Source organism: Balaenoptera borealis (assembly GCF_965194805.1).
Source record: "Balaenoptera borealis genome assembly, chromosome: 8".
Classification (NCBI taxonomy): Eukaryota; Metazoa; Chordata; class Mammalia; order Artiodactyla; family Balaenopteridae; genus Balaenoptera; species Balaenoptera borealis.
In genome coordinates, this window is record NC_138865.1 from 100,616,517 (window position 1) to 100,632,187 (window position 15,671).

The 15,671-nt window shown below is 38.6% G+C and overlaps 1 protein-coding gene across 5 annotated transcripts in view; it reads right to left on the reverse strand.

The window, feature by feature from the left end:
- The window catches only part of ECPAS (Ecm29 proteasome adaptor and scaffold), a 101,224-nt gene that overhangs the window by 30,309 nt on the left and 55,244 nt on the right, over window positions 1-15,671 (reverse strand). For all 5 annotated transcript variants that reach the window (XM_082403749.1, XM_082403747.1, XM_082403748.1 and 2 more), the window contains 12 exons: window positions 15,036-15,102; window positions 14,820-14,942; window positions 12,473-12,576; window positions 11,950-12,073; window positions 10,107-10,187; window positions 8,874-9,099; window positions 8,353-8,444; window positions 6,196-6,330; window positions 5,221-5,383; window positions 4,600-4,772; window positions 3,324-3,425; window positions 47-170 (listed from right to left, as the gene is read on the reverse strand). In XM_082403749.1, the coding sequence (XP_082259875.1) occupies window positions 47-170; window positions 3,324-3,425; window positions 4,600-4,772; window positions 5,221-5,383; window positions 6,196-6,330; window positions 8,353-8,444; window positions 8,874-9,099; window positions 10,107-10,187; window positions 11,950-12,073; window positions 12,473-12,576; window positions 14,820-14,942; window positions 15,036-15,102 (1,514 nt within the window). The remainder of the gene's footprint in view (window positions 1-46; window positions 171-3,323; window positions 3,426-4,599; window positions 4,773-5,220; window positions 5,384-6,195; window positions 6,331-8,352; window positions 8,445-8,873; window positions 9,100-10,106; window positions 10,188-11,949; window positions 12,074-12,472; window positions 12,577-14,819; window positions 14,943-15,035; window positions 15,103-15,671) is intronic.

Consider the following 15,671-nt stretch of genomic DNA (forward strand, 5'->3'; position numbering starts at 1 on the left):
GAGGGTTACTTGGTGGTAATAAACCGATTAGCTGACTATATGGTACCGGCAGGGGGCGTATATTCTTCTTCAGTCACCAGCCAGGCATCCCGGGCGGCCACGGAACTAGTTCCTATCGCAGCACTGGTGATGGCTTCGCCGATAGTGAACTGAAGTTCTATCTGCTTGGCCTGCAATGAAGGGGACAAAAGTCAGGAGTCAGAGAGAACATTGCCCAAAAACATCCATTTCCACAAAAAAGCTGCTTACTGTCTTGTTTCTCGGCATGCTTTATTTTTACTCTTTTGCCTGCAATGCTCTCAGCTAACGGGATGGTTGGAAAGTGAGGCAGGGTGAGGGAAAGGAGAACCCAAGAATGACTTGAGGATCTTTTCCCAAGTCTGTGTTGCACCCTTCCCCCTCAGCAGGGAACCACTAAGCAGGGATTTTTAATCTTTGGAAGAATGGAACCATTTACTTGGGGGAGAAGGGCATGGACTGTGAAGCCATACGGGTCTTGGTAGAAATTCTGTTTCTCACCAGCTACATACACTTATTTAAACTCTGAGACTCAACTTTGTCACTTGTAACATGAGCATACATAATACCATCATCCACCTCGTCAGGCCCGTAGGGATTAAACGAGGTTAGCGTACATAAAGCATCTAGTAGACACTTGATTGGTAGTAACTGCACCCTTAACAGCGGCCTTTATCATTTACTAACACCCCCTCTCTGCACGCTTAAATTACGTGATATCTGCAAGTTCCTCTCAAATGGTTCAGAAAAAAAACCAGAGAATGACAAAGCAAACGTGGTAAAATACTATAATTTGGTAAGTCTGGATAAAGGGTATACAGGAGTTCTTTACATTATTCTGACAACCACACTGTAAATTTGGAATTATTTCAAAAATCAAAAGTTTAAAATATTCTGAACTATACATACTCAAGTTTTTAAAATCAGATTTAGAAATTGACACATCTCACAATTATGAATCACTGACTAATATGGAATTGGGCCAGCCTCAGCTCCCTTTGGCATTTTCCTCTAATGTTTGCTGGGAATCAGAAAAGAACTAAGAATAGGAGAGTAAGAAGAGAATGAAGAACAGAGAATATGAGGGGTATGGGAATATGGGCCTTTTGGGAGAACACTGTAAAGCATACAGACAACAGTCTAGCCATTTCCAAGCTCAATCAACTAAATGCTCTAGGCTTGCTGAGGTGTTAAGTGCTGATACCGCACACTTCCTACTCCGATAAAAAGTATTTGAAGGCTTCAGTCCTACAGCTTTCCTGGTCAAAAGTTTCTCTTGGCAACTCTAAGCTGAGAAAAGGTTACCTCAAAACAGAGGATCCCATATTAGGGAGTCATTTTATGTGCCTGTTTTTACAAGTTTACATGTTAATAACAACATAGTTGGTATTACAAACAAAAACAAAACTCCCTAACTCTATTTGTGAAGATGATATCCAGATTTTGCTTTAAATATTCTAGAAATAAAGAGTGGGTAAATAGGGATCATTACATTATTATTCTCTCTACTTCTGTGCATGTTTGAAATTTTCCATAATAAAAAGTTAAAAGAAACAACAACAAAAAAAACCTTTAGAACTTTGTCCTAGATGACTGTGAAGATATTTTGCTTCTCTTGATTCCTGCTTTTTAAAAATTCTCCTCCTTCATTCTCTCTAGCATGTTTCAAGCTTTTCATATAGCTCTGTACTTCTAAACTCTTAAAATAATGTCTTCAGTAGCAAGTTAAGAACCGAGACAAACCTTCATTCATTTAAACAAAACTGGAAGAAACCCATCTCTACCATAGAGATATAAAAGGAAAAAAGATGAGAAAGGAGACATCACAAGCTTTTCCTCAAGATGTTACAATGTCAGTAACATCCAGGGAGAATGAGATATGGTTATAATTTCTTGTCAAAAACTTTCACCTTAAAAATACTCCCTCAAGAATCCAGAGACCTGAATCCTAATGTCGGCTCTATCACTCAGCTGCCTTATTCCTCAACCACAGCTCTCCCCTCTCCTCCCTCTCTTCCTTCAAGGCCCAGCAGCGACTTTGCCACCAAAAAACGTGCACCAGCTCCCCCAGACAGAAGTGCTCACGCCCGCCTTCGTGAGTCCACTGCCTTACACGCAAACATCTCCTCATTCAGCTACTCTTCCAAAAATGTCTGAGGTCCTGCTACTACCAATTACGCTGCCAGGCCCCTGTTGTATAAGGGGGTGAGGATGGGGGTGCAAAACAGACTTTGCCTCCAGCCTAGTGGGCAGTTAGCAACTGTGATGAATGTTGTGAAGAAAGGTATGGAGCAGCATGAAAGCACAAATAAATAAAGAATCTACTCGAGTCTGAAGGGTCAGGAAACTTTTCAAAGAGCTATAGCAACAAACTGAGAAAGAAGGAAGCATGGGTCTTTCAAAAGCTCAGAGCAAAGAAAGACTAAGAGGCTGGTGAACAAAAGTGGCTGGTGAGTAAGTGACAAGAAGCAAGGCCCAGTCAGGGGCCACATCAGACTGTGTTAGGTCACTCATCATATTGGCTAGCAGTTGTCTACTTATAGGTCTTCTCCACCACACTGGACATTTATCTAGAAGACAGAAGCGAAGTCATCAGACTCAAGGGCAACCAGAATACTGGCACCCACTCCCCACATCTAGCTGAATGGGTACATTTCCCCTTCTACCTACACTGCACCACGCTTTACTCAAAAATGATGAAAAGGGCTTCCCTGGTGGCGCAGTGTTTAAGAATCCGCCTGCCAATGCAGGGGACACGGGTTCGAGCCCTGGTCCAGGAAGATCCCACATGCCGTGGAGCAACTGAGCCCGTGCACCACAACTACTGAGCCTGTGCTCTAGAGCCCGCGACCCACAACTACTGAGCCTGTGCGCCACAACTACTGAGGCTGCACTCTAGAGCCCACACGCCACATCTACTGAAGCCCACGGACTCTAGAGCCCGTGCTCCACAACAAGAGAAGCCACCGCAATGAGGAGCCCGTGTACCGCAACGAAGAGTAGCTCCCGCTCGCCACAACTAGAGACAGCCCGTGCAGAGCAACAAAGACCCAACACAGCCAAAAATAATAAATAAATAAATAAATTTATTTAAAAAAAAAAATCATGAGAAAAGGACTTCCCCACAGAGGTGATTTAGTCAATGCTATGATTACCACAGTGATGGGCCCACAGCTGGTACTCAGTAAGTACTTGGTGAATAAATGAATAAAGTTTTAATTTAAAACCTCACAGCATGCAAAATTCCAAGTTAAGAAAAATGCCTTTTGTTTGAATGACTAACAACCAGATAGCAATATAAATACCTCCACAGAATCCATCAGACCTTGCAAGAGGAGTTTCTGGTGAGGAAAATCTCCATCCCCAACTGGAAAATATCCCAGTGTTTGGATAGCTCTTTCTTTCATCTGAAGAACACAGAATTTTTTTTTTTTTTTTAAATGAAGTATATAACAACTTGGTCCCAGAAAAAATGTTTCCAAAATGAGAAAGCAGGGAGGGGGAGTCTGTCTAACTAATGCATCAGCACAATTTTTTTTTTAAGTATCCAATTTTACAGAATTATGTCTAGAAGACATTGGCGGTAGAAAGACATAAAACTGAGTTCATTAAGGGTCCACAGCTGCAAAAGAAGGAAGAACAAAGTCTTTAACTAGTTCATTATCCTACAAGCTGTAACAGTTATAAATGTAGATTCTGGGCCCAGAGGACCTAAGATCAAGTCACAGCTCGACCATTTTAATAGCCTTTACAACTGTGTGACCTCAGGCAAGTTACTTCACCTCTCTGTGACACTATTTCCTCATCTCGGAAAATAGAGATGACAATTGTACCTACTTCACTAGATCTTCTGAGGATTCAATTAATTAATGCATGTGAAGCACTCAGCATATGCTTGGCAGATTGCAAGTGCTCAACAACGGATGGTAATGACTAGTTGCTAACAGCTAATAAAAACTACTGTGATCTCAGAAAGTTTTAAATAGTAGCTAGATCAAGAATAAAATTACATATTTATTAAACTTGTAGTAAGCTGATTTTTCTGTTCATTAAATCATCTTATACTTCAACACTGAGGTGTTCTTATCCCAAAGAAAATTTTTGAAGTCTATGAAAGTTTTTATCTAAAACTAATAAAACCATAAGTGTCCTTTTCCTCAGAGATTACTCACACTGCTTACTAATGCCCAGACTTCTTAAAACCAAACTAGGTATAGGAAGTTAAGATTTAGATTTGGTCTGAAATTACAAAAATCGTAAAACTATTTAACACTTTATTACCCCCCTTTTGCATAACAAAAGAATTACCTGATACATTTAATATTTACCCAAATCTTAACAGTTATGGGCCTAAATTGGAGTAACTGGGTCATGTGGTATACACACAAAAGCGGTGCACAAATCATCCCCAACTCAAAATTAAACAGTCACCTAGACTTTCTTCTTTATCATTCTTTTTCACATTCAATCCTTCCTCCAGCTGTAATGCCATCTATCCTGACTATGATTCTGCTTTTACTCATTTATTTACCTATGAATGGAAAGAATTTCAGAAGAGAAGGATAAAAGGAAGAGACTTGCCTTATTTGTTTCTTTACTGGAGGGTATTCTATTTAGCAGGCTTTCCACAAGATGCAACTTAGTAAAGCCAGATCCCTCACTGGGGACTGGGAGTGGACCATTTCTGCCAATTTCACCCAGGGCTGTACAGGCAGCAATTGCCAGGAGGGGTGATGTACTATCCAAAAATGAGCCTGTAAACACATTTAGACAAAAGAAAATTTTATATCATTACCCCTGGAATCCAAAGCAACCAGCAATGTACTCAAGATTTTTTTAAAGACAGCAAACCAAAATCAAAGTATATAACATATTTTCCAGTTGATAATTTGTTAGCATTTCTTTAGTAATAAAACACCAGAGTCATGTCCTTTCTTAATGTTTACATTTTTTCCCATAATGGAATCATCTCTGTTAAATAGAAACATATAGAAAAAATATATATATAGAAAAACTAGAGTACTTGCATTGTTATTAAAAACACAGAATTTATTTAGCATCAAGATTTTGTGAAAAAGCTCGTGTATTTAGAGTGCAATGCTATAAAAAGAAATTAAAATGTTACAATAAATTTTAACCTAATTCAAAAAAATTGTAACCTACTTATGCTGACATCCAAATCCGCATAAACACATTAATTACCGATAGTTTCTGTGGCACTCTGAATGAGTTCCTCTTGTTCGGGCAGAAAATCAGCATTTGTCTCCACGTCTTGCTGCTCTGCCATTTTCATTTTCTTCTTAGCCAAATATCTTCCTACTGTGAATCCCAATGCAAGCAAGGATCCGTGCTGTATCTCCGGGCTCTGGATTTAACAACACAATACCGTATGTCTGTCTCTCTCACACGTGTGTGAATGCAATGAAATAACTGTGTGTTTACTACAGTCATCTCCCCAATAAAATATAAGGCTAAAGAATAAAGTGATCATGTGAGGCTCCACTGGATGTTAATAAATCGGCTAGGGAACAAGAGAAAACTTGAGTTTCAAACACAGAATTCTGAGAAGTTAAGCTGAGTCCTGACTCACTTGGACTTAAGATTCCCTAATCCCATACCCAGCTCCAACTCTGGGTGAGGTGAGTCCATCGCATGCTCTTATAAGCACCCACACTTTCTTCGAGCTTAAAAATAACACTTAGGTAAACATACCGTCATAACTTTCAAGCATAATTTCCCTCTACTGCCAACAAAATACAATGAACAGATCCTATTTCTAATTGCTAAAACCTCCAAATGCAAATAAAATATTTGAAAGCACATGGTTTCAACAGTGTTTCCTAACGGGACAGGTACAATGAGAGGTGGCAGTAGATAGGGAAGAAAAAAGGAACTAACATTTCTGAGCACCAAGCGCTACTAGAGCTTCTCATGTATCCACTCCCTGCCGTATTCGTAGCACTTAAAACAATGCCTATGAGACACGAGGCACTCAAAATTTGTTGACTGAACTGACTGAATCCATGTATTATCTATCTCATTTAATCTTTACAATCATAAAGGCAAGAAATTTATGAGTTCGTTTTACAAATGAGAACACAAAAACTAAAAATATATTAGATGCTTTTGTAAAACTATTTCCCACAAAAAAGGATAAAGACAAAACTGATAACATACATGATTGTCTTTTGTAGTCTTTATAAGCTGTTCTATCATTGACTTCAACTCATTTCCTGACACTGTAGATACCACCACAGAATAAAACAATGCTGCCAGTTCACGCATCTCTTCTTTACTGCTATTCATCAGACTCTGAGCGGTGCAGAAAAAGAAATACACACATAACATATGATCATCTCCCTGCTGACAACGTCTAACATTTAAAACATTACAATGTTCCATCTATTGGTAACTATGAGAAAAGAACACAACAAGCTATTATTTTAAAACAAAATAACAGCAGAGGTATAGACCAAAATCTTATGTGCATTTTCATCAAAGATACAAAGTATAAAACAGGTGGAATTAATACACAGCTGATCTGAAACAGAGGTCAGCATGTGTTTTCTGTAAAGAGCCAAATCTATCGCAATGATTCCACTCTACTATTGCAGTGCAAAAGCAGTCATAGACAACAAATGGGTGTGGCTGGATTCCAGTACAATTTTACAGACACTCTAATTTTCACATGTCAGGAAATTTTGTTCATCTTTTAATTTTTTTTCAACCCTTTAAAAATGTAAACAGTATTCTTAGCTTGCAGCCCATACAAACAGGAGGCGGGCCAGATTTGGCACATGGACCACAGGTTAATGATCCCTGAGCTACAAGATCAAAGGTCAAAAACTCTAAGATCATTTTAAAATCAGCAAATATTCACAAAGATTAAAAAATCTTTTTAAACTAGAAGCAATTTCATGAGACTAGATTTTCCAGAAAAGTACAAAACTCACTCCTCTTGGTAAATTACCTTCATGCTTTCACACTTAAATAATTGGTACATTTTACCATAATTCAAACTGCATTTTCCAAAAAGAACTACATTATGTAGCACAAAAGGTATACAAAACTATATGAGCCAGACCTGTAATAAAAAAGATTATTCACTGTTTATCTGAAATTCAAGTTTAACTGAGTATCTTGCATTTTTATTTGCTAAACCTGGTAACCCTTTTGGTGTGACCACGGGACACAAATACTCTCCAACATGGCCGGTGGGAGTGTGAATTGGAACTACTCATATGGAGGATGTGCATTATCTATTAAAATTGCATCCATGTGTCCTCAATTCCACTTCTGGGGAATCTATCTAAAAATATACCCACTCATGTTCAAAGTGATGGATTGTTCATTGCAGCAGACTGGAAGTACCCGAAATGACCATCAATAAGGACCTACAATAAATTATGGCACATTCATGCAGTGGAAAACAATGAAGTTGTTAAAACAAAGGGGATGTTCTCTCTGTAGTTATACAGGAATAACTCCATGTTCTAACGCTAAGCGAAAGAAGTAAGGTACAAAGCAGTGTGAAGGGCTTCCCTGGTGGCGCAGTGGTTGAGAGTCTGCCTGCCGATGCAGGGGACACGGGTTCGAGCCCTGGTCTGGGAGGATCCCACATGCCGCGGAGCAACTGGGCCCGTGAGCCACAACTACTGAGCCTGCACATCTAGAGCCATGCTCCACAATGAGAGGCCGCAACAGTGAGAGGCCCACACACCGCAATGAAGAGTGGCCCCCGCTTGCCGCAACTGGAGAGAGCCCTCGCACATAAACAAAGACCCAACACAGCCAAATAAATTAATTAATTAATTAATTAATTAAATTTTTTAAAAAACAGTGTGAAAAGTATAATACCCTTTTGTGTGAAAAAAGGAAGAAAAATCAAAAATGCTAATTTCATTTGTGTGTATATGCATAAATAAACTCTAGAAGGGACACCATATACAAATAAGTGATAACCTATGCATGTCTGTCAGGTGAGAGAGGAAGAGGCAGGAAGGTGAAGGGATCTGGGTAGCTGAGAGACTATGCAAAGGAGACATCTTACATAATTGTTTACTTAAATTATACATATTTATTACTTTTTTAAACTTTTAAAACAGAAAAATAATTTTTTCTTACTTATAAGACTCCCAATTCATCTCCCCCTCTCACCTAAATGGATCACTGCAATACATGGACCTACACGCTTCCCAGTAAGTGTTTAATGATGAGAGTTTCAAAATGACCTCAAGGCAGAAAAGGCCACCGAAACACTGGTAGGAAGGCGACATCATGAGACCAAAGTTTAAAATATAGAATCAAAAAGAAATACACATGCACAGGATATACCTTTATCCATTCGGTTTTGTCTACAAATTTGGTAGCCAGCTTTTCTGGATACACTGAGACAGCTTCCAATAGACAGTACATGACTGGCAAACCTAAATAAGAAGGAATTCAGAACCATTCTGATTTCAAGAAAAGCAATAAACGTACAGAGATCACTACATTCCTTTAAAGCATAAGGCTACAGCTTTAGGAGGCATTCCCCAGTTCTACAAAAGTTAACTTAAATACAGTATGTGATTCAATACAGCAAATTTACAGACTTATTGTCTTTAAAAAGATGCCCTGTTCTTCACATCCACTTCCAAAGTAAAACTATATTACCTATTGTTAAGCATTTCTTTCTGAAAAAAGAAACAGTGGACCAAAGATGAACTCAGGCAAGTTTAGAAAAGAAACAAAGATTCATGTTCAGTTGTAGGAGAGAAGACAGAAAATAATTTTGCTATAAATTCTCAGCTGAGTTTAAAATTAGATTTTTGCTTAAGTGCTTTAGTATAATCCTCAGCGTCATGACCGCCTACCTCCAACCCCTGCTAACAGCTGCTGAAGCAGGCCGATGTAGATCTGAACAGGGTTGGTTTCCCCACTCTTGGAAGAAGACGAGGAGGGTGTTGTCTGGCTGCCCGACATTAAAGTCCGTATATAGCGTCCAATGGCCGGGGCGTGATCTTGCATATCAGCCAAACTCTGAGAGGTGGGCACCACTCCCGCACTGTGAGCCAGGCACATGCGCAAGTACAGGACTATCTACAGACAGAAGGAAGAAGGACACCAGATAAGCGTCTCAAAAACTCAAGGCAGGAGATATTCTTCAAAGTGACAGTTCCCAGCTTTGATTTCCCACCTTCCTTCATAAAGCTATTCAACAGCCCTCACAGAAGCTGGAAAACATGACTCAACGTGTGAACTGAAATTACCACAATGGAGCAGAACTTACATAACCAGCTTTTATAATCCAAAGAGTGGTTTTTAACAGAGTTAAATGGAGTTAAAACACAAACTCCACTTTTAAAGTCTAAAATGTAACAAGGAAAATCATTATTTTTTTTTAAAGATGTGTGTGTATGTATGTGAGAGAGACAGACAGACAGACACTGGGCAGAAACCTGGGACCAATGATCTGTTCCTGTGGAACTCCAGCTGCATTTAATCTCCACTGACACAAGAATTTGAGAAAATGGGTTCAAATCATCTACAGAAGAGTAGCTGCGACGTCATTAAAAACCTCTGACATAATTAGCTACTAAGGAGTCCTCTGGAAGCTCTTTCCTTGACAGCTAGAACAGGACAGGCAGTAATTTCATCATGAGTCTTCTTACTCACTCTGAACAAGATTATCTCTTGCCATTTAATTAGTGCAAGTCAATGACTGAAACAACAGAATTTCCCTTAGTAAATGAGATAATCTAATTCTCCAACCTTCAAAACTGGATAATCCAAATAACCTCAATATATTGTTGGCTTTAAAATTCAAATCTAATTTGCTGTAAATTCCCAATAGCAACCAATGCAGAGCATCTACTTCTTTCACGAAGAGAATCTCACTGAGATAAATGTATTTCTAGACTCCACTATGATTTAAAATAACACCAACTACTAAGTACTGTTTTCCTAATAAACAACCTGGTATAAAACAATGACGTCACTCTATGGGTTTACCTAGAACACAAAAAATTCACAGTCATCTCTTTGACTGTGACATTATCATTAAGAACCTTTAGCGAAAGCAAAATAGAAATATATGCCAGTCCTACCTCTCCAAAGGCTGCTGGGTTAAATGGAAGGACAGTTGTCCCAGTCATATACTTGGCTGGCGTTTTCATTCGATGGGAAGCCTAATAAAAATAAACCCCAAAAATCAATTACTGGAAAACAAAGCACGTGTACCCTTTCTCAACTCAAAAATAACTGTATTTCTAACTACATTATTGTCTGCTACTGTTTTTTTCTAGTCAAAACATTTTTCCATTAATCATGCTTGACTGTGCACGGACCTCAAACCCTAAGTTACAGATGTGTTGCCTTTTGACTGGCTTGTTTAAAAAGAATAAACCTATAAACCAACTATACTTTAAAAAGAAAGGAAAAAAGAAAAAGAAAAAAGCTGCAAAGATGACACAGTAGCAAGTAAAAAATATAAAATAAAATAAAAAGAATAAACCTACTCCAGGCATCTACTGACAGTCACCCCAGGGCGCTGCATGCCAGTTATTTTCATTAATAATAGAGGTCGAAGGAAAATATTAGCACAAAAGCATCTTCTGCCCACAAATATGACAGTGTTATGGAGAAGACAATCATGGCTGCTACATACTGACCTCCAGCACCCTTAAGATGTCTCTCTAAGCAAAAAGCTAAGACCACCAGTAGAGGTGAAAGACAGTAAGGTATCCCCCCAGCACACTAAGAGAAACATCAATGTAAAAAGTAGGATAGGGTCAGGGTGGGGGGTCATGACTGTCAATACTCTGATCTACCAGCAAAAACAGGAGACTTGCAAAAGCAGACGCAATGCTCTCTTATGATCATGGTGGAAAAAGTCTGAACTGCTCCTTGAAGCATTCTTAAACTTATGCTGCCCTAAATAATGCCCTTAAAAATAGAAAAGATATATTTCAAGCATGTCATGCCAAGGGTAAAAATGTTAAACACAGCCAATAAAAATAATGGTACAGGGCTTTCCTGGTGGCGCAGTGGCTGAGAATCTGCCTGCCAATGCAGGGGACACGGGTTCAAGCCCTGGTCTGGGAAGATCCCACATGCCGCGGAGCAACTGGGCCCGTGAGCCACAATTACTGAGCCTGCGCGTCTGAAGCCTGTGCGCCGCAACAAGAGAGGCCGCGATAGTGAGAGGCCCGCGCACTGCGATGAAGAGTGGCCCCTGCTTGCCGCAACTAGAAAAAGCCCTCGCACAGAAACGAAGACCCAACACAGCCAAAAATATAAATAAATAAATAAATTTTAAAAAAATAAAATAAAATAAAAAATAACGGTACAAATGAACTTATTTACAAAACAGAAATAGAGTCAAATTTGTAAAAAACAAACTTACAGTTACCAGGAGGGAAAAGGGGGGGAAGGGATAAACTGGGAGATTGGGATTGACATATACACACTACTATATAAAATATAGATAAATAATAAGGACCTACTGTATAGCACAGGGAACATTACTCAATACTCTGTAATGACCTATATGGGAAAAGAACCTAAAAAAGAGTGGATGTATGTTTATGTATAACTGATTCACTCTGCTGTACAGCAGAAACTAACACAACAGTGTAAATCAACTATACTCCAATAAAAATTTTTAAAATAATAATAATAATAATAAAATAAACACAGCCAAAATGTTGAATAACATAAAAGGAATTGTAAGTAATTTAGATTTGGGCAAAACAGATTAATTACATCTGAGATTTATATTTTTCTCCTCACTTCGTACCTTCCTCTTATTGTATTAACATTGTTAGAAACTTTACTAACTATTCAACATTTAGTGATTAGCATTTTAAAATGTGTCACCTAAAAAAATGTAAGTTTATTTTCATCATTCATTATATGACTTAAACTATTATCTGAAGTTAAATATCATACCTTTTCCTGGATATAATATACCATTTCTGGGAAAGATGGCATCTGCTTAGAAGCACTTTCTTTTCTATTTCTACCAGGAAGACACCTTAAAACTCGTTGTGCCTCTCCATGAACTTCCTCCCGTCTTTCAGAAAGATAAATAAGAAACATAAATAAATTTCACCAACTGGAGAATGATCATATGAAGACTAAGAACAGCAATTTTATTTGTCTTCTGTCTTAAATATATTTTTCGCTATCTATGCAAAGAGGCATAAAATACATGATAAGCAATTGCTTCTTTTTGGAAATTTCATTAGATGTGGAGAGTCATATGGCTTTCATCTTTGAATTTTACCCACAGGAAAAAACAAGACAGGGTATGACTACAGGTCTATATATTGTATCAAGGGAGCCATACTTTTAACCCTAATAAATTGCTCCTAAATTCCACAGACGAACACTGCAAACAACATAAATTTTATTCAATTTTCAACTAAATTTTAAATGAACCCAAATTCAAATTAACACCTTTGAAACTTACGGATCTCCTGCAGCTAATAAGAGCAAATATCTGGACGGTATATGATCTGAGGGAAACACCGTGCTGGCAAATTTCACAGCCACTTGTCGAACTTGAACTTCAGGCTATTTGACACATAAATGCAAGAACACAAACACACACACACACACACACACACACACACAGATTAAAAAAAAAAAGAATTCAATTACCAACAACTCATTCCAGTCGAGTCATCTTAATTGTAAACAATCAAAATTTAAGTTGATATTTCAATAAATATATCTAAATAAATAAAACATCATTTAGTCAAGATCTTTAATCATGTTGTTTAAAAGTCTTTGGACAATGACACTATTTAAAGAATACTATTATGATCTAAGAGGACGCTCCAAGTAGAGCAGGAAACCCCACCAAGACCATAACCAGAGAATCTCTCTGCAGATGCACATCCTCAGGCCCAACCATCAGACCAAGGTCACTGTGGCAGTTTCTAGCCACCACCTCTGCTTCTCCAACTCTTAAACTCTCAGTCACATGAGTGAAATTCAGATATTTTGCAGGGAACACAAACAGAGCTTACTTGGAATCCCTACAAATTTAAAGCAAAATACCGCCAACGCTTTCAGATTAGCTCTTAAATTAAAACTGACTCCAAAGCAAAGCTTCAACTACATAAATATATCCAATTAACTTAAATAGATTAAGATTGTAATCTATGAATACGAAGTTCAGCCAGAAAAGCAGTTGTAGAGTCTACTGATGCTTAAGCTTTATTCTCGTGTATCTTCCCCCTGGGTCATTCCTCCAGTCACAACATAAGTGAGATGAGAGATGCTTAGAAACGTGTACTACCTCACTTACTCAGGTGTTCTTGCTCTTTAGCATTTTTGGAGCTACTGTAAAGGGCAATGATATTACGGACCAGCCTATATGATTTAGCCCAGGGTCTGGTTGCCTTACATGTAGTCTGAGAAAAGAAAATAAATTACCTTGGCTTGGTAATACTGTTACATGATTTGATCTGCATAAGTATAACCAGCACCCATGTGCATTATACAAGCATTCCATTTCCTTGTAAGGCTACCTACAAAAAGTTTTAAGTATTTGACTCTAATGAGCTTCCAAATAAGCCTATACTTCTTTGTCCATGTTATATGATCATGAACCAGGTACACTGGACACCAAGAGCATTTGACAATGGGACGCTATATATAATAAGCCTTCTGAGTGTACATAATTATCCTGTCATATTTCAACAGAAACCAGATACCTTTCTGAACCTTTAATAATTCCTCAATATAAATGTGTTAATAAACGTGGTAGCCAAATTTCAGTTAAGATGCAATTCATATTAATCTCACCAATATTTGACATCATTCCCTCTTTAATCTCCCTCTCTACTCCTAGAAATGGAGGACAAAGAACTGACTAAAGCAAATACATAATGTATTATTTTATATTGCATATTATATATCATGTATACATATGTGTAAATAACCACAGATACTAAAAATTCTCCTGCAAACTCCCATGGCAGGCAAATGAAGAGGACTAGAAGGAAGAAGAGTATGGATGATGGTACTGGCTTACTTCCTACAGACTCATTTTGATCCATAAATTGTGCCTTTCTTTCCTTCTGCTTTTCTCACCCAGTGTTACCTACAGAACTCCACCTCAGTGGACTGTAGTGCTCAGCTACCAGTTAAAACAAAACACTTGCAACTGGGAGAGCATGATATTAAGAACAGTTTTCCAACAAGGAAGGCTTTAAACATAAGGCCTCTGTGAATATCACTACTCCTTCTTCCCTAAGATCAGATTCCAATAACGAGGAATCTAAAACAGATCATAAATCACAGTCCAAGTGAAAGCAAATATTCCTCTTCATTATAGAGAGTTAAGACAAAAAGCAATTCAAATTTTGATCTTAAAAATGTAGGGCTTCCCTGGTGGCACAGTGGTTAAGAATCCACCTGCCAATGCAGGTGACACGGGTTCGAGCCCTGGTCGGGGAAGATCCCACATGCCACGGAGCAACTAAGCCCGTGTGCCACAACTACTGAGCCTGCGCTCTAGAGCCCGTGAGCCACAACTACTGAGCCCATGAGCCACAACAACTGAAGCCCATGCGCCTAGAGCCTGTGCTCCACAACAAGAGAAGTCACCGCAATGAGAAGCCCGCACACCACAATGAAGAGTAGCCCCCGCTCGCCATAACTAGAGAAAGCTCGCGCGCAGCAACGAAGACCCAATGCAGCCATAAATAAATAAATTTTTTTAAAAAACTGAGAGCTTAAAAAATGTTTAAAAAAAAATGTAAAATTCATATACTACCCGCCATTGTAGTTCACATAGTTGGACCTACCTTTATTAAGTACGAAGCCACAAGTGCCTCCATGAGAGTCCGCTGTGCTCCTTCCAAAGTACTATAAGCTCCAACCATCATGGATAGTGCTTCTTGAATAGCGAGTCGCGTCTCGGGCTCTTCCTATGAAGATGATAAAAACAGTGTTTCCCTCCCTGTTGGGTTTCCAAGTGAGCATCCAAACAGAAAGCATACACTTGCCAGGTGTTTCCCTACCTTACATAGGGCTTCAAAAAGCTGCTGCACAAGAGCTATATCCTTAGTGAATAAATGGGGCATTCGACTGTAAGAGAATATGAGATCATCATTACTATCAAAAATTTCCATAAGATGGAAAAAAAAAAAGAAACTAAACACAAACTTGCCTAAACTTGCACTTTCACTTCTGAACCATGTGAACATCACTGGATTACTTCCCCCAAAGAATCAAACACTTTTTAAAGTAAATATTTAATTCTTCAACTGCCTAATAAAATAACTCTAGATTAATATACCTATTATCCAGATATTCTCACTAGAATATTCCATGCATTCAGTTAACATTTCTGATTTTAAAATAAAGAAAATAGATGAGACTAAATGTTATTTAAACTAATGACTCTGGTGACAAGGACTTTTGTCACTTCATGCCAACACACAAGGGACAAGGTTTGTTGACAACCCTATGCTGTATCAGCTGATCTGAAGTGGCGGTCTTCTGAGCCCCCAGACTCCTTCCCTACACAGTGCAGAAGAGCAAGACCTAGTCTACACAGGCCAACACAGAACCTGTGCCAGGGTGTAAGCAGCACCTGGTACCACTGAGGATGCTGCTCCTCTATCCCCCTGCTCTGAAATACAGTGAAGGAAGAG